The 22,168-nt window shown below is 41.5% G+C and overlaps 3 protein-coding genes across 3 annotated transcripts; 1 reads left to right on the forward strand and 2 right to left on the reverse strand.

Annotated features, from left to right (window-relative positions):
• Window positions 1-2,090: 2,090 nt before the first annotated feature.
• On the reverse strand, window positions 2,091-6,199 carry ccl44 (chemokine (C-C motif) ligand 44). The gene is made up of 5 exons (XM_071920469.2): window positions 5,954-6,199; window positions 4,519-4,648; window positions 3,629-3,776; window positions 3,326-3,404; window positions 2,091-3,209 (listed from the first exon to the last, which is right to left on the reverse strand). The coding sequence occupies exons 1-4, from the start codon at window positions 6,015-6,017 to the stop codon at window positions 3,366-3,368; spliced, it is 381 nt and encodes a 126-aa protein (XP_071776570.1). The 5' UTR covers window positions 6,018-6,199; the 3' UTR covers window positions 2,091-3,209; window positions 3,326-3,365.
• Window positions 6,200-12,539: 6,340 nt separating this feature from the next.
• Window positions 12,540-15,609, reverse strand: pole4 (polymerase (DNA-directed), epsilon 4, accessory subunit). Its single transcript, XM_071920456.2, has 4 exons — window positions 15,268-15,609; window positions 14,526-14,610; window positions 14,126-14,167; window positions 12,540-12,840 (listed from the first exon to the last, which is right to left on the reverse strand). The coding sequence occupies exons 1-4, from the start codon at window positions 15,514-15,516 to the stop codon at window positions 12,827-12,829; spliced, it is 390 nt and encodes a 129-aa protein (XP_071776557.1). The 5' UTR covers window positions 15,517-15,609; the 3' UTR covers window positions 12,540-12,826.
• A 1,152-nt stretch (window positions 15,610-16,761) lies between these two features.
• LOC139928121 (serine/threonine-protein kinase NIM1) lies at window positions 16,762-21,388 on the forward strand. Its single transcript, XM_071920511.2, has 4 exons — window positions 16,762-16,783; window positions 18,497-18,799; window positions 20,141-20,409; window positions 20,636-21,388. Exons 1-4 carry the CDS (start codon window positions 16,762-16,764, stop codon window positions 21,386-21,388), a joined length of 1,347 nt encoding a protein of 448 aa, XP_071776612.1.
• The last annotated feature ends 780 nt before the right edge of the window (window positions 21,389-22,168 follow it).

The raw sequence follows: 22,168 nt of genomic DNA on the forward strand, positions 1-22,168 counted from the left end.
TCAATCTCTGAATCGTTTTGGGATCCTGTGTTTCAGTTTGAAATGTTTCTTAACATTATTTAAGTTTGCTTGCACTTTGTCATTGTATTACTTTGAATGTACCTGACTGTTCAACACTGGTGGATGGTGGGGAGGGGAGGGGAGACTTTGCTACTAATTATTATGAGGTTGATATATTTCTAGTGATTTGTTAGAATGTTTTTCAATCAGTGCTTTTCTTATGAATATCGTATTTTTGTGTATTTCTTGTATTTCTTTGGTGCTATTGCTTTTTAACAATGGGCACAAGGCTGAACTACTGTACACTAACGTCATGGGAGGAGAGCAATACCTGCTCTGAATTTTTTCTTGATTTTTTTTTATTGGTTTTATTGGTTTTGTTGATTATTGGTTATCTTAAGAGATGGAGATATCATCAAAGAGAATGATGAACTTTTGTTTGTTTTTATTTCTATTTGAAAGGTATTATTTTTTTTCCATTTTAAGGACTGCTTCACCTGACATTACATGTAGATCTTTATTTTTTTTTTAGATTACTGATTCATACAGTATGTGACTCTACAGTAGAAAACCAGCTCTCTGATCCTATTAGAAAGCTGTTGGTCAACAATATGCCATGACATTACCATGCCATTACACCTGCCTTTGTATGTTTTCTGTATTTTACTGTAAGCCATACAGTCCACTAAATGTTTGATTTAAATTTGTCATATTTTGACTAGAACAATAAATTGCAAGCTAATCATGTTGATTTATTTCTTGTTCTGTGAAAAGGTACTGTGAAAAAAAAAATTGAGAATGCTTGAAGGAACTGAATGTACAGTCGCACATTATGCTTTTTGGTGTTAAGAGTGTTTTAATAGACAGTATAGTGCACATAAAAGTGAAAAAGTATTAACATTTTAATTGAAAGCTTATTCTTTGACTTTGTGCCACGTTGATGCTAGTTAAGAGGTTTGTTTTCAGTTTTGATGCTTGATGTCATTACAATAAAATGTTATTACTTATGGGAGAGCAACTCAATATTTTGATGGACAGCTTATGGAAAATTTGACAAATAAATGTCTCAGGAATTGATTAACTTTGTGTGATCCTCATGTTTGTGTTTGTGTGCATGTAGAGAGAGTGTCCAGAGTGTCTTGGAGAGAATGGCTACCCCTGGTGGAGGATAGTCTTTATAGTCCAGGTGTTGTGCAGACTTTGGTCAAATATTATTTGCAAATAAGTCTTTGTGTTTGTTTTAACCTGCCTGTAATAGCCAATAGATGAGGTTTACTATATCAAAACCATAAAGGGGGATAAGTTGTCAATACTAAATTGACTTTCAGTGCTTCTCTGTGATTGCCTAAACTTTCTGGCACTCATTGCAGCGTCCTGTATTGCAAACCGAATAATATTTATTATTTGCAAATAGTGTTTGAGCCAGGTCCCACTCAGTGATGCACTCCAAATCCCCAGAAAATGATATCTTTTTCCGGTCTGTACAGCTTTGCAAATTGCAGTCAAGTGGGGTGCAAAGTGTTTGAAGTGCTTGATAAACAGTGCTGCAGTTTCCGAGAAGAAGTGTTTTAAACCGCCCGTCACCTCAGAGTAGAGGCTCAAGCCGCTGTTCCTGAACATCAAACACCCGCTGCCCAGGTTAGGTAAATAGACACAGCCAGACGAAGGCCTCTACACTACATTATGCTTTATTCCGGTCCAGCGTTTCTTAATCTCGAGGTCAGAAACCACAATGAGTCCCGGAACTGTCTCTAGTGCGTTCCCACGGGACAAAAGTACCGTTAGTGTGTTTTCATTCGCCTAACTCCCAAAGTTAACACTAAATTTACTCACTTTGGGTCTCAGGCTGAAACGGTTTAGGAACCTCTGCACTAACCTGTAACTGTAAACTGTAGGATACCGCAGTCTGAAACAATAGTTGTAAAGAGAGTAATCTATTGTGGGTCAAATAATGTGAGAATTCAGTGTTCATTGCATACACATGTATATGTAAATGCACATGCAAACAAATCCAGACACACTCACACACAAGCGCACCCAGATCCCACATTTTACAATGATCCTCGAGTGAAAAACAGACAACAAAGCAGTTAAAGTCATTATTTCAGATTAATTTATAAAATAGTTCACTTGAGATACTGTGTTTTTAACATACAGTGCATTCTTCTACAATACATCGGTGTTTCAGACACAATTGAGCCCTCTAAGTTTTAACAGCCTTGACAGGTGGTGAATTTCAGCATAAATACTTTGGCATAGTTTAGTGACAGACTGTCAATGTAAAAGACAAAATTCAACTGCTAATAGATATTAAAACCTCTGACAGATGCCTGAGGGCCTCATTTACAAAGATTGACTCGGGTTTCATACTGAGTTTCAGTGTACAAACAGTCTATATACAGAGTGAACAAAATATCAGGAACACTTTGTCTGTCCATGACACAGGTTCGGTGAATCCAGGTGAAATCTACGGTATTATATATTGATTTATATTGATTCCACCTGTGAAACACACTAGATCATGAGGGAGAGATATAGATGAAGGGGAGGACACAGGTTGAAGGACTGGATTGTGCAAAAGGGGGTGCAAATGAAATAGAAAGGTGTTCCCAATATTTTGCACACTCAGTGCACTGTGACAAAACCCAATCTACTGTACTGTGTACGGTGTCCTTACACATTACTGAAGGTATACAAGTCACAAAAAAGCATATATCTCGCTGATATACAATATTAATATCACTGAAAACTGCTCATTTTCACATGAATTTATCTTTTTATCAATCACAACTTTCACGTTGATTTTGACCATTTTGATAAACAAGGCCCTTGCTGGCCTACTTTGGGTTTTTGGCACAATATGTAACAGATCAGCCACTAGTAGCAGTAGTTGTAGGAAGAGACACTTCCAGGCAGACCTGGGCAAATAGTAGATGGAGCCATTTCAAATCACTGAAAACATCTTATTGTAAACGCTCGATTTAACTTATCTTACAAGTAATACTCCTCTTTTGAGGCTGTCCCAGCCATGTGTTTGGAGATATTTCAAGCATGCTTCATGTGTAAATATCTGAAGCCATTTAAATATGTATTGCTGCCCAGGTCTGGTCCCAGGGAGACAGGTAGGGTAGATAGAGAGACACAAGACGACTGGAGAGTCAGCAAGCTCCGCCGTGTTAAGATGACAAGCCGCTGAAAGTTTACTTGGCCTGTAAAAGAGTGGGAAGAATGTAAACTGCTGGGTCACAGGCACATACACGTATTATTGTCCCATATCATGAGATACAAAACTTACATGAGTATCGACCTAGTCACAGAGCCTTACCTATGACTATGAGTATTCCTCCCTCCTTGCTGGTGCTCCCTCATTCCACATGGAGAGCTGCCCAGTTGTCTTTCTTGTCCTGATGAACATAAAAAGAAATCTATAAATGTCTCATGTAATTTGGAACTGTGTCATGGAAAAAAACCTCCCTGTCAATCTCAAATAAGCACTCGCTCATTACTGTGTGATACCAGCAGACACAACAGATCACATCATTTGACATGATTTGGTTTGATTGGACTCGAGTGCCTTGCTCGAGGGCACGGCGGTCATGTGACTGTAAAGACAGAGCAGCTGCCTGACCTCTGACATGACGGGCAGGTTGTCATGAGGAAGCAGCCACATGGTTCTGTGGGCCTTGGTTCTCTGTCTCTGCAGGAGCTTCCTCAGTAACCTCTTCACCTTCCGGTCTCTGGGGTCCGCGCATTTCACCGCCTTCTTGGTGTAAAGACTATAAATCAAGAACACAAACACAACACATCACACACAGCACAGGGTGATGGGACAAGGTGCCACTATAAACACAAGGGGAAAAGGAAAGAAAACCCAAATTTGGATCTATATGGTCGCATAGATGGGGGGTGCAAGGCCTCAGAGAATTTTAACCAAAAGGAATCATATTGAAGAGAGACTAAGATGAAATCCAGTGAAATTTAGGTATTTTCTCTGGTAGAGAAGTGAAAGCAAATGTCATCAATTTCAGATCCTGCTTTCAAGGAATGAATTAAGTTGACCTCCAGACAAATAGGTTGGGAACCACAGGTATAGAAGACCAAAGGAAGTGTTGTATCTCTAACCATTTCGTCTTCTTAATAACTGGGCCGCATTAAAAAAAGCAACCTCCTCATTCCCCAGTAACAACAGATATCTCTGACCTACTGAAAAAAAAAAATACGCATTGCAATGCAGCATGGTTTACTTAACTAAACCCTGCTGTTCTGACTGACTGACTGACTGACTGCAGCAGAGTTCAGCTGGCTTGGAAGGTATTTTCTGATGGCTTGTTATTCCCACATATTTCCTTCCTCACTTCCCTGGCAATTACAGCTCAGAGCCCTGCCATAACAACATGACCTGGATAGATGACAATGCCTCTCAGCCCGGCTCTGCCCTCCTCTAACGAGAGGCATATTTTCCATGTCTGCAGATCGCTGTGCTCTTTAGCTCCGGGAGTGGATAGTTGAAATACTTGCATGATGGCTTGTATACTGCAGTCGGGCCCCTCCGTCTGCACCTCAAACCGCAGCACATCTTTGGTGCGCACCTTGCCCTGCGAGTACAACATACAGCACTGGACATCCCGCTGCATCTGCACCCCTTTACCTAAGAAAAACAGAGGGGGGGAGAGAAGAGAGTGGGGGAGGGAGAAGGAGGGGAGAGTTGGAGAGAAAGTCAAGGAAAGGACGTAAGAAAAGAAATCAGGGACGGGTGTGTGTCAGTGTGTGTGTGTGGGGGGGGGGGGGGGGGGGGGGGGGGGGGGTAAGACTGAAATTCCCTGTTGTGAAATTCCTCTAATCATGTTCAGCTACTGTTAATTATTGGCTTATTGCATTCCAGTTCACATTATTGATTTTATTTAACCTTTATTCAACCAGGTTGTCTCTTTTAGATTAAAAACCTATCCTTCAAGAAAGTCCTGGATGATAAAGCAGCATCATGGCAACCGGAAAAGTTACAGACAAACAGCAAACAACATTGTACATGAGCAAAAATATTATTCAAATCACATACAGTAAGTGCAACATCCATAGTCACTGTATGTTATTGCAGCTATAATGCATAGAGAGAATACACTGAAAATGAATAATTTCCAATGCATTGTACTGAAGCCAGTTTTCTGATGTTAGCACAGGCTGAAAGGGAATGTTTTGGCAGCTTTTGTTGACAGCAAAATGTTATCTGTTCTGCAGAGTGCAGACTACTGTACACGCCCCCTAGTTACACACACACGCACACACACACACACACGAACACACATATGCATACACATACAGGCACACAAAAGAATGTCAGAGGAATAAGAACCACATCCCATCATGCTGCAAAACACACGACCATGCCAGCGAAATGAGAGCGAGAGAAAGTGAGAGAAAGAGAGAGAGAGAGAGAGAGAAAGAAAGAGTGTGTGTGTGTGTGGAGGGTGTGCCATCATGGCTTTCCATCCAACGCAATTGTGTAAACAAAACAAAGTGCGATAGAAGCAGCAGGAGCGACTACAGCAGTGAAACAGGACAGCGCTGCTTTGTTATGCCACAGATGGTGTTGAATCTTGTCCTCTGACACATCGCAGCACTTCCAGCAGTCACATTTCAAATACGGAGACAAGATACACCATCGTCAGACAGACTGAGCTGTGACACAGTTGCTGTCTATTTGTGTTCAGCGTTGTGTGATTTCAGACGCTCGTCCTCCTGCGTTCTGCCCCTCTGTTTACATCCATGCCTGCCTTGCTGCTGCTGCTGCTGCTACTGCTGCTGTCCCTCTTTCCCTCTTCTCTCCTTTTTCTTTCTTCGCCATCGCTCCCTCGCTACACTGCCCACCTGCAGGGTGCATACAAGCCACACACACACACAGACAGATACACACACACACACACACACACACACAGCAAGTGCGGTTGTGTCCTACCTTCCACAGATGCCAGGAGAATAACAGTCAGAGAAATAACAGTCAACATCTGCAGCACGAACATGATGAGGCTGGCAGAGAGGAGAGGAGGAGAGGAGAGGAGAGGAGAGGAGAGGAGGATAATCTACTCTGTCACCTCTCCCTCTATGGCTGCCTCTCTTATATTACTCCCTCCCTCTCTCTCTTTATACCTCCCTCCCCACCTCACTCTCACTCACTCACTTCCACTCTACCTCTCTTTTTCCATCTCACCGTCTTTCCCTCCCTCCCTCCCTGACTCCCTCCCTCTATTTATCCACTTTCAGTCATTCTCGCTTTCGCCCGAACTCCCTCCCTCTCTCTCTCTTCCTCCTTCCTCCCACTCCTCACACCGCTCTCTGTCTCCCTCCATCTCTCTCATCTCATTCCATCTCTCTTTTTCTCCCCTTCCTGCCTCTACACTCAGGATACAAAAGATTAGGCACGCCTTCCTAATATTGTTGCATCCCTTTTGGCACCTTCCATATCTCATTTATCTCAAGGCTTCAAAATCCTCCTTCACCCTATCTCCCTCTCCTGAGTGAAGTGGATTTAATGGGTGAAATCAATCAGGGATCATAGCTTTCTTATTGATTCCCATGATAAATCCTAATAGTTGGTATATTTCATTTCCAAATAACATTCAAATAACCCTGATTTACGGCTGTATGGAAACTCTGCTACCTACAGTAGGTGTGTCTGACTCCATCAGACTGCAGCAGAGTTATGACTCCCAAACAATATGTCAAACACATCTAGAAACTGTAATACAGATACACATAGATATTGAATGTTAAATGTATATGCAGAGTGATATGTATAGTGTGTAGCATATGCCTTTTATTGTCCCTTTGCATGACGTTCAGGTGTTCTACTATATCAGTGTGCTGTGATACTATGTATGATTTCAATGTCTTTGCACCAATAGCACTAAGGTAAACCTATAAATCTGTTATAATTGACAAATAAAGTGATTCTGATGTTCTGAAATATGTCCGAAATATGTCGTTGGATGTCTGTCCATGAATCATGAAAAAACAGTTACTTGGTTTCCATAGCTGAACACCACAAGAATACGCTGCAGGCTCTATCTGAGAGTCGGGCATCAACAACAGCCATTAAAGGGAGGCTTGAGCAGAGCCAGCAGCAGGACCTGATTACCGAGAGAAACCAGAGGAATTGTTGTACATCTGGTTCAACATACCGGTCCTTTGAACCAGCCTTGTGCTGGTGAAAAATGCCAAACACAGATGCCAAAGTCGGGCGGTGCCAACAACTACAGTATGTGAGATGATCGATAGGCCTGATTAGGTATGACAAATACAAATGTGGCCACATCATGGTACTGACACATTCACTGTTTTTTGTGTAACATTCAAAATTCATAACTATTGTTATTAATAAAGGGATGAATGAGTTTGTATGTGTGTGTGTCCATGTGTGTCTGCTCTGGTAGGTCTGACAGTCATTAGAAGCCAACTGATGAAGCCAACTATTATTTAGATGCTAATACACAGACAGCAGTTGCCCAGGGAGCTGCTCAGCAGCGTCGCTCTACTCACACATCTTGTGGCCAGGAAACATTTGATTGATCCCGTGTCTCCCTTTGTTGTCTGTTGTTTGGAGCGTTGCTCATCCACATTGCCTAAAAAATTGCCTTAAAGGAAAAATCCATTTCGGATACTCTTACACTGTTAAATATCATCATCATTTGTTATGTTCAGTACATTCAAGGAGTTATTTTGTGATGAAGTGTTGTAATTTACTTTTTTGGTGAATCCACTTTCCCTCAAACTGCCTCATCTACTTCTACTTGTTAGTGATTTCCTACATTTCCCAGAATGCCTTTCAACAACCCCCAGAGAAGGGATGTGAACTTGTTGCTTTCAGTTAAAGGTGAGTGTATGGCATGTAAATACAGCTAGCTAGCCAACTAGTTTGTTAACATTGGGGTGTGTCTATGATCGCAGCCGTGCCCCTTACTCAAAACACAACATGTCTTGTAGCTGCATTGCATTCTGGTCTATTGAGGCTACAGTTTGTGGAAAAATTAGTGTCTCTTCCTCTTCTACAATGGATTTCTCCCTGTATGATTGTTGAATGTGCAAAATATTGAGTCTAGTAAAAAGCTCTCACTCTTTGATTCTGAGGGACTGACACCAAAACCTGAAAATTACCAGTGATGGTTTAAATAGCTGAAAATGTTTCTGCTATCAAACTTTGTAGCTGCCCTGAAAACATCTTGACCTGACATGACATTGTCTATTTTTGGCCAGTTATCTGCAGGAACAAGGAAAATCAAACCACCAAACAATAAAATGGGCCCAAAAAATGCAAGGTTCATTGCCAATAGATGTTTTTTAGCGGTGTGTACAGACTCACAAATCTCTCTCTCAATAAACCTGCTGGTATTCCATTATATAAGCCTGCAGAAACGATGTGGGAAAAAATGCTATAAAAATGTTTGACCACGGTTACATAAATTCTTAGCAAAATTAAAAACCAACGTTATGAAATACAATATAACACATCACACTTCATTAGGCTAAGTACTTTGGACATACCTTGGGAAATACCAGAAAGTAGACAGTTGCTCAGTACAATGCTTGAACCGTGAGTCACCGTTCTTGCAAAGCAGCACGCAAAAGGCTAAATAAGGGTCATCACTAATGTGCTATGGGCATGTAAGAAGCACATTTTGACGGGGCAGAACAATGTGACAGGACCTTGGACCTCGCCTGTCCAGGTTCCTACGGTGCAACAGACTTCCCCATTGACCAAATTATTCTTGGGCTATCGAAATGAGCTTGGTGGGAAAACTGAGAAATATTCAGACGACAAGGCAACACTGTAATCCCCTATCTGACTCTGTGCATACATACCTGAGCCCTGGAAGTGAAAATATGCAGTCTGTGTACTGAGGGGGTGAGGTTGGGGGAAAAAAAGTAAGTGTGTGTGTGTGTATGTGTGTGTGTGAGAGAGAGAGAGAGAGCGAGAGAGGGAGAGGGAGGGAGAGAGAGAGAGAGAGAGGGAGAGAGAGGGATGGGGAAGGGGGGGGGGGGTTAAGTGTTCAAGAATTTGACCTAAGAAATCAGGTTGGAATCTCTCAGCTGCAAAAACATACCTTCCACATGACTACAGGTCCGCTTGTGAGCCAAATACATTTTCTGCATGTCTTTACAGCAATTAAAACATCTCTCGTCAAAAGTACACAGACTCACAAACATGCAGTCAATCAAAAATAAAAACAGCAGCAGCAATGGAGGGAGGGGAAGGTTTTTTGATGTGTATTAATTCAGAGGACAGAGCGGTGTTCCTCTCCCAGGGGGTGGAGAGCCGGAGATGTGCGGGACGATACCGCGGCCCCCTGGAGACGTTGGAGGGCCTGGCTCTCTCCGCTGGACACGCAGGCTGGGAGAGCTTACCTAAAAGGGATTTCCAAGGGATGAGATGCAGGGGGCAATTCTTCATCTGATTTTTTTTTTTTTTTTTTTTAGAGACAAGGCACACAATTAAGTGTACGAGACACATAGCAAGCTGTATGGAATGCAATTCGGAGCGCAGAGTTGATACAGACACAGCGTATCCGTTGTATTGGTGATTTAATTTTTTTTGTCTGTTCCCACGCTGAAGATATGAAAAGGTTCTGGAGCTGATTTATAAAAAAGTTCTTATGCACATTTTTTTGTGCTTACAATCAAATCCAATCCAAAGCTGTGATTTACATCAAGTTATCTTCATGTCAAAATCAGTGGTTTATAAAGATTTGACAAACATTTTTAGAGACTTGACAAAGATCAGATTTTCTGTGATTTATCAAAAGCTAAAACTATTTCCCATCATTACTGAAGGTATGAGTGTTTATTGACTTTGTTTCTATCAGAATGTTTGAAACGATTGTGCAATGAAATCTAGGATAAAAGTCAAATAACGTTTTACTAAATGAGGCCCCTGGAGCCAGGTTTATTCTCCCAGCATGCCATTCTTCCATTCTTCCTATAAATGAGGACCATCACGCCAGCCAGTCCCTGATTCATGGTTCATGTTCTGCTCCGGACAGGAGGAGGGTCTGAACTCTCTCTTACTTCACATGAGATTTCCTTAATGGAATGTCTTTATTGACTGTGGAAATAAAATTATGTCCATTCCTGCAACATGTTGTGATTATATTTTATTAGAAAAGAGAGGTACTCTGTGTTCCCCTCTGCCAGTCAGGCATTCCTCTGCAGGGAGTTGACTGGCGCTCTTCTGGAACCAAACATCTGTGCTTCTCACAGCTCCGTTTCATTACTCACCGAAACACTAAACCCAGAAAATCAGCTTAAACACACTAAAGCATTTATTTTGAAAATCCCCATTGCAAAAACTCAAGGGGTCTCGACTGTGCCGAGAGTGTGAAACTGAACACTTTTGAGGAGTGGATGTGTTTAACAAATGCTGCCAGAAAGAACAACACACACCTCCGTCTGGGGAGATTCTAATACATTCCTAATGCAAACTCTAAACTCCATGTGATTTTCTCAGTGTCACAGAGAAGTCACCGTGGGAGAGCTGCAAGACGTTTAACCCGTCCACTGCTCCGGTGTTGCACGTGTGTCTCCGACTGAGTACGACTGCGACAGCAAAATCGTACATTAAAACAAAGAAAAGTGGTTAAAATGAAATTAGTGTCAGATACAGTGTGTGATGTCAACTGAAGCAACATGGCAGCAATATCCCACACACAGACAAATAAAGGTGCGAACCGGAACCGAAAATGGTTCTGCAGTGTGATGCCATAGAAGAACCATTTCTGGTTCCACAAAGAACCTTTCAAAACCATTATATGGTTCTTTGGGATACTTAGTTATTGGATGGTGGGTGACGGCATAAATGTGGAAAATAACCAAACCCCTCCATAGTATATATTGTGCAATTGCAAATGAAGCTATACAAGGGCAGACAAACAAAAACACAATGCAGGTGTCTAAGGAGTGCAGAAATGGTTCTTTAAAGAACCTTGGTCTGAAAGGTTCTTTGTGGAACCAGAAATGGTTCCTCTATGGCATCACTCCGAAGAAGCATTTTTGTCACCTTTATTTTTCTGTGTGCATATCCATCTTTGTGCCATTTTTCCTGTGTCCAGTGTCTCCACATATCCATAACATCTCCCACACTAGTCTACTCTTAACATTATTATCATCTTAATTACTATTAATATATTATTCTGATTTTCATAATTGTGTTGGATCTCTTTATTGATCTTCTTATCTTAAGCTCCTTGTATTGCAATCTTGCATGAAAGGTGCTATATAAATAAAGTTTGATTGATTGATCGAACACAGGAATGCTGACTGAATACAGGCACAGCGATTCTGAATGAGGAAAACACAAAGCATATAAAAACACTGCTGTCTTTTCAACCCAGCCTTGATTTCCTTCAGGTTTCTAAACTGGCACAGCGGAGGGGACCACCAGCATGGGCAGCCTCCCTGGCATGAGTGTCTGCCCCGGCCTGAGCCTCCCTGATCTACTCCAAATCTCCTATTATTCTTTCTTGATTATTGACCTGCAGCACCAACAATCCATGTTTGGCTGATGGAGGCAGTAAAACAAACAGGGGAGAATGGCATGATGGTGGATTTTTTATTTAAACTAAGCCTCCAGACAGAGATCCAGAACAGTAGTTCTCAAGTAGTTTTGCACCAGGACCCAAATTTGACCTTGTTCAACCTCATATGTCTACATAGCAGGATCTTTATTGAATCGTCCTTCAGGAGAAATCCAAAAAATGTTCGGGCCTCAGCCAGAGCATCCTAGGTTTGAAAATATAATTTATATGTTGAAAACCAGGCAGTTAAAATCCCATTCACAGACTTCTAGGCTCCAAAACACCTGCCTGACATGATCCTGCACTGTCCTCATACCTGATGATGGTGAAATGTCAGGGTCTGACACTAGGGAAGGAAAAGCTACTCATCAGTTAAAAATAAGGCCTTGGAGCTCTGTGATGGTGCCTTTCCTCTAAGCTACGTATTCTGTGTACAAAGCTTTTCATGTCTTCTGATAATCTAATAAAGCGTCTCTTTGGCTCGCCAACCCAGTTCCATAAAACTCTAGATGAATTTATTCTAAGTGGGGTGTGGGTGTCTGTCTCTGAACATTGTGCTGCAACATTTAGCTGAACCAAAATGGTGTCAAATATAAACTAGTGTACTTTTGTGACTGGGGAAAATTGAGAGCTAGTATAACAGATTTGTGTTTCAAGATACCAGAGAAAACTTCTACATATTTACCTTCTTCAAAATAATATTGATTGAACACGTACAGTATTGATTCAAAAGAAATCTCACTGATTGAATTTACTTGTAATTCCATGGAGGATTGGAAAACCTACTGCTTCTAATGTCTATGCCCAAAAAGGTGGTTGGGATTTTAATTGTATACAAGTTAGGCAATTCATAACATAAATTGTAAAACTGCCAGTGTAAACATGAAACTCCAGTTTGTAAAAATAATGTAAAAACTATTTAAAAATGAAAGATTTTCAAATTGATTACACTGTGCTAATGCAAGATTAAAATGGCTGAAATTCATAGTTTCAAACTCAAATTTATTTAATCATACAGTAGTGTCACAAATATTTACAAAAAAATGGTAGACTCTATGCATAGTACAAGACTAACCACCACTGATGTCTCAACAGTTAAGTATGAAAAATCTTGATGGCACATTATACAAAAGAAGCATTTACAAATGCTCGAGAATCTGACTTAGAAAAGTGTCAGAAAGTTCCACAATAAATCATGTCCTTGTAATGGAAAATTTCTCTGATGGTTGCAAATATTCAATGTTCCTCCTCTCCTGAAGCGGCATTTAATCCAGTGTTCCTTCAGGGAAAATAAACAAGAGGAAGAAGAATTATTACAAACAATATTTTACTACATTTTACAATCAGAACTGCCTTCATCGGCCATGTGCATTACCTATAAAAGTATTAACTGTATTTGGATAGGACTTTTCTTAAGGTACAAAGTGCTGTAAAAGAAAACATTCAGCTACAATAAAAAAGGAAGATTTGCACTACTGGCTCCATGAAGGCTTACGCAGCTACAAGGTAGTACAAGGCACAATGTCCTATAAAGATTTTATTTTTAGTTGCATCACACAGGCTTGAATGTCATGCATGATACATAAGATAACAAGCACTACACACACAGAATCTCCTCTATATTTATTTGACTTGGTAAATAAATGTGTCTGATTCTACTGAAATAGGACTGGCCGGAGAAAACAATGACAAGAATACAACCGCTAGCTGCAATTATGGGTTTCAAGCCCTAATGGTTTTGGCAATGTAAAGGATTTAAGGCCGTCAGGAGCCTGGAGCTGTATGGGAACGGTCAAATGACAGACTATGGCAAAAACAACAAATTACACAGTGGCACGGACATCCATCCAGACATACTGTGACAGTCATAACACACAGTATATGCATCCATCATTGCTGCCACTGGTTTAACATTCAAAGAGGAAGCAGCTGCTCATTGGATATATCTATTGGATAATCTAAATATTAAGAAATTATTATTGCATTCTCCGTTTTGATTACAATTATTCTTTTGTTTGGCTGCATTATTCAATAATGACCCTTTTATTTTAAAATGCAACGAGAAATAAAATTCAGCAAGGAACAAATCCAACGTTCTGATGCAAGGATAAACCTTTTGCATGATGTACTACCTAAAAGTAATTGTAAAAAACTGAAAGAAAACAACAACAACATATAAACTGTGTTTAAACTTTTTAAAGTAATTCAAAATAGCAGAAAATCCATCATGACGGACATGGATGGTCCAATTGGCAGAGTTTTAAGGTGTAAGTTGAATATGTGTACAGAGTTTCATGTAAATCAGACTTATGGTTTGGGAATTAAGAGCTTTTAAAGCGCCACCATGAGGCCATTTGGAGTCAGATTTTATACAGACATATAATTAACCACCATTATTTATCATCTGGCAAAATTTCATGTCTCCATCATGCACCATCTCACAGGAAACATGGGCCATATAAACCAGCTTCAAAAACAAAACATTTATAGAGCTTGACCCTATTAACAGAATGAAGTGCAGTAAATGGACAATTTATGATTCTTTATGTCTAGACAAAGCTTACCTTCAAGAAAAGCAAACTCATCTATGGCCTCTATTGCATTGTCTGTATTGGCAGAAGAAAAGAAGAGGAACATGTTTTGATTAAGACAGAGAACAGCAGAGTTTGTGAAAGTCAAAACTGATTAACAGGCTTTCTACCTGCACAGATTCATATAGAGATAGCTGGGTTCATGAATAGCATCAGTTCATTGACCTTTCATATTGGCATACATATGAATCACACACACACACACACACACACACACACAGTATATCAACCTTAGTGTACAATAATTTATGTTTCTGAGAGACTTTAGCATTAACATGAGCTGTACAGGAATAGCCTAAACCTTTTTCTCAAGTCATGTACAACACATTCACAAGTTCCTTCCTTCCTTCCTTCCTTCCTTTACAACACTTACCTAAGTCTTTCCTTTGTAAAGTTTTTCTCTTTCCTTGCTGGGCATACACCAGGGCATCTTTGGCAATCATCTCAACAAACAACTCCTGGAAGATAGAAAAGTAGGGCACACAAAGTTAATATTGTACTCATCAGGTCCAACATTGGATTTGTGTTAAGACATTTTAGGAAATCATCCTTCCTCCGGGGTTAGGGTTGATGTCACTTAGACGTCAAATTCAAGGACTTTTCATTTACTTTTAAGGTCTTGATTGGTGAACTTCAAGGTCTCAAACTTGGCATGTTTTGTGGAAAGACATTAAATTGGTAAAAATTAGACATCACAGAGGCCTCGTTTTTCTGATCCAGTCAATAAATCATGAAGTCATTCATTTTAAAACTGCTGCTTTATCAACACAAATCTCCATCACCGGGTTTTCCTCAGGTTGTGAAGTGCTGATGCTTTGCCAGAGAGCTGTTGATGGAAGTGAAATTTGAAAAAGTATTTCCAAGACCATCCATTCATTTTCTAAATCATTTTATTTTGTCTCAAATCCACAAACTTTCAAGGAGTTTCAAGGCCTGGTGTTGTCCCAGGCTGGACCATCATCAGCTGAGTTAACCTGGGCTTTGGTTGAAGCTGGATGGAGTAAAACCCTACAAGCCACATAGCCAGTTTGCTAGCGTTAGCAAGCCGAGCTAAAGCCAGCAGCAGATGTAAACATTTAGCTTTTTTTTGTTGTGGAATTTTGTCCATAACTTACCGTGGCTTTAGCGATGATAAATACGGACTCTTGGCTAGCGAGTGACACGTCTGGATCAGTCTTCATGAGCGCCTTGATGCGAGCCAGCGGCAGCTTGGACAGACGGTTGTGGGTAACGGCAGTAACGGGCCCCGTCGGCTGGCTGCTCTCCTCCTCCGCCTCATTCCCTCGGCTTTCCTCCTCACTCACGCACCGGTCAGGCTCGGTTTCCGTGGGGGTGACAGGCGCCGCCGCCACCGTAGCTGCCATTCTCCGGTTCGTAAACAAACGAGATGTTAAAAACCCCGCAGCTTGTCAGTCTACATATCACGACATCAACATCAGCGCGCCAGCATGTGCTTCCTCCTGTCCAGAGAGGGGCGCGCTCTGATTCGTCAGCCAGGCAGGCAAGTGCCCCGCCCCTTCCTCTCCCGCCAACTGTTCCTCGTCGGCGGTTGGTGAGATTACAAAGCAGGCGCTGACGATTGGCTACAATTTAACGCCAATCAAAGTACCTTGCTTCTGACGCGAGGGCCAGTGGGGATGTTCAAGACATCTAAAAGTGGACAAACCAACTGTGGAGTAAATTGTCACGATTTATTGCTGATCATATCTTTCCTCACTTTGCGTTACTTTGGAAAAATGTATTGTTTGGATTCACTGTATATGACAGGAATCTCTTTAATTAATTCGCTTATTATTTTGACCAAATTTTATATTCACAGATCCAAATTCTTAAGCAAAAAGCCAAACTTTCCAGAGCTGACTGCATATGTCAAGCAATACATTTCTTCAATATCCGAATGTACAAACAAAAAAGCTGTTAAAATGTATAACCACTTTAAGCTTTACAAGATATTTATTTAACTATTTCTTTCTATTTTTGTCTTTATTATTAACCTTTAGTCCCCCTGGCGTGTTTGTAATTGTGATTGTGATCAAGTTGTATACACAAAGTGTTAAGAACTTGTTGATATTGTTGTTGTATGTATACTTGTTGTAATAAAATAGTTAATAAAAAAAGTGGCAAACGTTAAGAAGGTATCAATATGTAAGGGTTAATACCAGGAGGTTAATACATCCATATGTACAGGTCAATGTCAATCAAAGTATCAGTCTAACACAATCAGTTACATTTACCAGACAATTTGCAGATGTTGCATAATTTTACAAATTTAAAACTCATCAAATGTCATTTTAATTTAATTTAATTTAATTTTAATCACAGTTAATTCCATATAATGAATCCTATATCATTTTAAACATTATTTATTTTTTCAGTTTGGTAACTGGGTTTCATCTGAAACATGAAAAGTGTGTATTTCAAAAGTGTGTATGCAGCACAGCACTTCCATGGTTTTTGTCTGTGTCAGAGATCCTAATCTTGCTGTCCTACTGGTATTAGTACATTCTGTTAATAGGATTGCCAGAGGTAGCGTGAGGTGTGCTTTAGTCCTCTGAAGCTCCACTCACATGTTCGGTCACAGTCAGCTACCAGGAACCTGAAGAAGAGACATGAAGGATCCGCAGTTCCCAGGTAAATCTGAAATCTATCTGTTTAAAAACTGGCATTGGGCAAGAACTGTTGGACAAGAGTCTTTGACACAGATTGACAATTTGGCACAATTTGTTCTTGTTTTTATTTTGCCTAGTTATGGGGGAGTAGATTGGAAATCTTTTTGTCACTTTGTGCTGTTTTGTAGTAGAGTGTGTAGAAAATACTGTTAACATTTCCATAGCCTAAAATGTGGTGTTCTGTTCAATCAGTAAAATTGCTGTGTGGCTCATTGTGGCTGCTTTGAATTCTATACATGATTTTTTCTTGTGCATGAGATGGAAAGGTTATATATAAAAAAGAAGAAGCAGTCAGGCAGAGAGGTTTTAAAGGGCACAGACCTATCATTTGAGTTAGTTATTTTATCAAATGTGTTTTATAAAGTTTATAAGTCTCTAATAGGCCCACTTGTTGAATTTATTGAATTGACACCTGACCTTCTCACATGTGTAATGGTCTACAAAAAAACAAAAAACAACCTGTACCTGCATGCGATGCTACAATTATATTTGTGTACCGCATCTTTAACACTAAGCTGACAGCTCTATTAAATCATGTTCTTCCAGTCACCCAGTTAGCACATCCTCCACTCAGTACAGTAAAAATAGTCTGCTGCATTCATAACTAACCCACTAATACTGTCTAAAAGCAGCGCAGTAATCCTGGCTGACGGTGACACTGTTGGCAGAAGATCTGCGACTTTGATTAGTCTGCACAAGGTCTATCATGAGCTAAATTGAATCCCCATTGAAGAGGAAGAAGTATACGGATTACACTGTTGATCTACAAAAATTTAATATCAAAGTTAGCTCTGTTATTGACCATGGACTGGTTTATTTAACTCATGAATCACCTCTCCACACACGCCACAGTTATATATGCTCTAATAGCCTAACAGGCCTACACAGAGCTCAAGACAGTCACCATGTGACATAATGGATGGATGGTCTGATCCTATTGCCTTGTTACAGTGCATCCTCTTTGATGTACAGTATATGTTGTAATATGTTGGAACACTAATCAGCTGTTTCCTGTATGAACAACACATCATGGGTAAGGTTTACATAAAGAGGATTCATTCAAAAATAAAAATAAATAGTGTTACTTATACATTAGTCAGTATTTAAAGGTAGATATCCCCTAAGTGTCTGCAGGAAGAGGATATAAGATTTGGTAAATATGTATATATGAATGAACTTAAAATCTAAATCAACAGTCATTATTTGCTTCCTTGCTTGCTTTTCCTAATTAGGAGCAGTAATGTGGATCGTTTTCACCCAGAGAGAGAGAGAGATGCCCCACTGCCAAACTTAAACTCTGTGACGCATAAAATGTAGGTTAACGTTAGGTCTACAGTAAAGGGAGCCAGACGTTTTGTCACAGGACAAAGGAAGTCAACATGGAGATTAATGGAGGTCAATCTTATTACCACTGTCCTATAAAGGGAACAGTCACCCTCTAGTCTGCACATTTAGCTCTAGCCTAGTTCAGGAGTCCTTGCACTAAGTCAACAATCCAATACTGAACACATAACCATAACACAAAGGTTTCTGGCTGACATTTCCCCCAATTAAAGTGATGTCAACATGCATATTACTATATAAACAGGAAACAGCACTTTTACCCTGACGTCTGAGTGAATATTGTGCAATCTGCTTTCGAATTCTTGAATTGTTTCCTAAACATTTTTTTAAGCCATCAAGACAAGACTGTGGTCAAAGCAGAGAGAGAGCAAAAAACCCAAAGCTGAGGCTCCTCCAGTGGACAGGACAGTCAAACCTTCGCCTCCCGCTGCCGTCCGTGCCATCCCACAGCTGAGCGAGGCAGAGAGAATGAGGCAGACGCCGTTCGAGAGGGTCGTCTACGACATGGCCCACAACGAGCGGGTGGTCAATGAACTGATGCTGGGGCGGAGGATTGGCTTCTATGAGCTGCGGGGGGAGATAGGAGAGGGCAACTTCTCTCACGTCAGGCTGGGCATCCACGCCTTGACGAAAGGTGAGGACCTGGGAGGTGTGTGTAGCAGGGTTGAGGCCGTTCATGAATTGAACTGAGAATGAATGGTAAATTCTAATTCAGTTCCTGGAATTGGAATTGGAATGACAGGAAACTGAACTGAATTCCATAAAATTCCATTAAATTCCCCTTGTATGTATAAGAGAGGTTGTCTTGACTTGCTAACATAAACATTATGAATTAAATAAAAGACAGTTAAACAAATCAAATACACTCAATCATAATGTATGTATTACGATTACATGTTATGCATCAAATACCACATGAAAGGTTCTTTTAACATTTTATGATATTGAGTATTGATAATATATAACACTACATGTAATCTCAGATATGTGGAAAAAAAAAAAAAGGAATTTCACAAAATTTCATTGAATTAAATTAAACTTCCTGAAATTCCAATTCAATTCCAATTCTCTTTCTGTAGTTTTTTTTCTAATTCCAATTCCAATTCCTCAGTTGAATTGGAATTGATGAGTTCATTCATGAATTGACCCCCTGGTGTTTATATTGGTTTCATCCAGTTTTATGTCCCTCATTCATTCACTCATCCATTCATTCATTTTTCCTATCTTTCTTTGAATGTTTCCATCCGAAACTGATTCATCCTGTGTGGTTCACTCTGCTTGCGTCTATCTGTCTAACTTGACATACTGATCATTCCCCACTGATCACTCCTGGCTGCCCAGAGTTTAGCCTTTCCTGCTAAGCACACGTTGTGACTCTGGGGGGGCGGGGGGTTTAGGTCGAGGTGAGTAATAACAGTCATGCCAGTGGACATGGGGTGGTCGCCTCAATAAGCCTTTCTGATCGCCCCGGATCCTCCCCACCCCCTGCTGAGAATTCATGCCATGTTTTGCAGTATCTCCTCTTTAATTTCTGTTGAGATGCCTTTAGGGAAATGGCACACGACAGAGAGAGTGTTTTTATATGTGTATTTGTGTGTGTGTGTGTGTGTGTGTGTGTGTTGTGCCCACTAACTCACGTGTGCGTACATGTGTGTATGTGTGCGTGAGTGTGTGTGCACTGTTTGTGCGTTCATGTTTGCAGGGGGGGGGATATTTGTGCTTAGCCACATTTTTGTCATACCTTAAATAATACTGCTTCAATCTTCCAATTAAATTAGACCAGTTGCCATGTGTAATCGCTTCCTGCCTTCTCCTCGTTATGTAGCACTGGCATCTATCTCCCTCTTTTCTCATGTGTTTAAACCTCTACAGTATCCTTATTTTGACCTTTCACCTTTCAGCCCTCTAACCTTTCTCAGCGCCCCTCTAAATCCATCCTCCTGACCTCTGAGCCTCCTCTCCTCTCCTGTTTCAGAGAGAGTAGCTGTCAAAGTCTTGGACAAGCAGCGTCTGGACAAGAGGAGCCGGTCCCTGTACTCCTCAGAGATCAGCTGCATGGAGAAGCTGTGCCACCCGAACGTGGTGCGGCTGTACGAGGTGATGGAGACCACTAAGAAGGTGTATCTGGTGATGGAGTACGGCAGCGGGGGAGACCTGTTCTCTCGTATCACCACCAGGGGGAAGCTCACCGACCTGGAGGGCAAGCTGATCTTTGCTCAGGTCGTCTCTGCTGTTAAACACATGGTGAGCTCCAATCGACTATGAGTACTGTGCCTCATGAATATTCTAATTTCCATCAATAAAAGGCTTATGCAGGGCTGATTGTGAAAAAAATGTTATTGACTTGACCTCATGTCATCAAGCAATTATGTGCAGGCTCTAACAGTTCTTTCCTCAAACAGTCCTTAAACTATTGTTAACTAATAAATCATTTTGTGAGATTTTTTCCACCATTTTTGTGCTATTTCAGCATGACACTAACATCATCCACCGAGACCTAAAGGCAGAGAACATCTTCTACACCACCAGCTACTGCATCAAGGTGGGCGACTTCGGCTTCAGCAGAGAGAGCGGCCCCACTGAGGTCCTCACCAACTTCTGCGGCTCGCCACCGTACGCTGCTCCTGAGCTCTTCACGGAAAAGGGCTACATCGGGCGCTACTCGGACATCTGGGCGCTGGGCATCCTCCTGTACTTCATGGTGACGGGCACCATGCCTTTTCACGCCGAGAACCTGGGGCGGCTGAAGCGCTGCATCCTGCAAGGGGCCTACAGTATCCCCGCCTACGTGCCTGATCAGTGCCAGCTGGTCATTAAGGGCATGCTGCGCCCCATGGCTGCTGACCGCTTCTCGCTCAACCAGATCATGACCAGCAGCTGGCTGAAGGGGATCGAGTACCCGCGCCCGCACACCTTGTTGCCCCTCGCCCCGGCCCACTTCGCCCAGGCCTCCCAGGCTCTGTGTGTGGAGGAGCAAGAAGTGAAGAGTTTGCTGTCGGACCTGGGTATCTTGGCGGTCCATTTGCAGAACAATCCTTGCGCAGACTGTAGGAGCCCGCTGACGGGGGCCTACCGCATCCTCCTGCACCGGGTCCAAAAGAGGCGGTCGGTGGAGGCGGTAGGTTACTCAGCGGTTCACCCTGATGAGTACAGGGCCCCGAAGAACTGGACTGCAGCAGCTATGGCCAAACACAACCCCTCTGCTGTCTGCGCTATACTATAGTATGTGTGTGTGTGTGTTAGTGTGTTAGTGTGTGTGTGTCGGGGGGGACTTTGAACACAGGATGAACTTGCTTCGGTAGTGGCCCCACAGCTACTTTACAACATACACACAAATGCGCACATATGATTTCCCGCTCTCATTCTTTCACTTGCTCACACACTCACTCGCTCAGGAAGCCGTTGTGTTGAAATACATGTTGAAAATGCTGCATAGCGCCATCCGGTGCTGAAAAGAAAGAGTTCACAGTGTGTTGGACAATGTGGATCTGGCAGGTTGGAAGGTTAATGTCAGAGTTGGAGGCGTTCCCTCCTCTCTCCGTTCCTCTGTCCTAGTCTGTCACAGCTTACAGACTAGGGCACCTCTAGCTGTGGCTTTCTGTGCTGATTACATCACCAGCTATGCTCAGTACACTGAGCTTACTGACGCAAAAGATTAACTAATCATGATATGGCTATGAGCATCTTCCAATCCGTCTTAGTCATAAGATAAATGCTGCAGTCACCCGAGGCCCCGGGTAATCCTGGTAAGGGAGACAATGAGAGACTGCTGGATCACATAGAAATGAAACAGGACACCATGGAAAAATGTCTCCAGGGAATTAAGGACTAAGGTTAGAACTAAGGTTCTATGTCTAATTCCATTGGACCATTGATTAGTTGACTGATCATTTGATCACCTGAATGATCGCTTGATTGCTTGATCTAGTGATTTCTGGATTAAAATAGACTATGTTAGCTGCAATCTGTTCCACAGATGAAGATGAATGAATGCAAATGCTGA

This window comes from Centroberyx gerrardi, chromosome 9 (assembly GCF_048128805.1).
Source record: "Centroberyx gerrardi isolate f3 chromosome 9, fCenGer3.hap1.cur.20231027, whole genome shotgun sequence".
In the NCBI taxonomy this organism is placed as follows: domain Eukaryota; kingdom Metazoa; phylum Chordata; class Actinopteri; order Beryciformes; family Berycidae; genus Centroberyx; species Centroberyx gerrardi.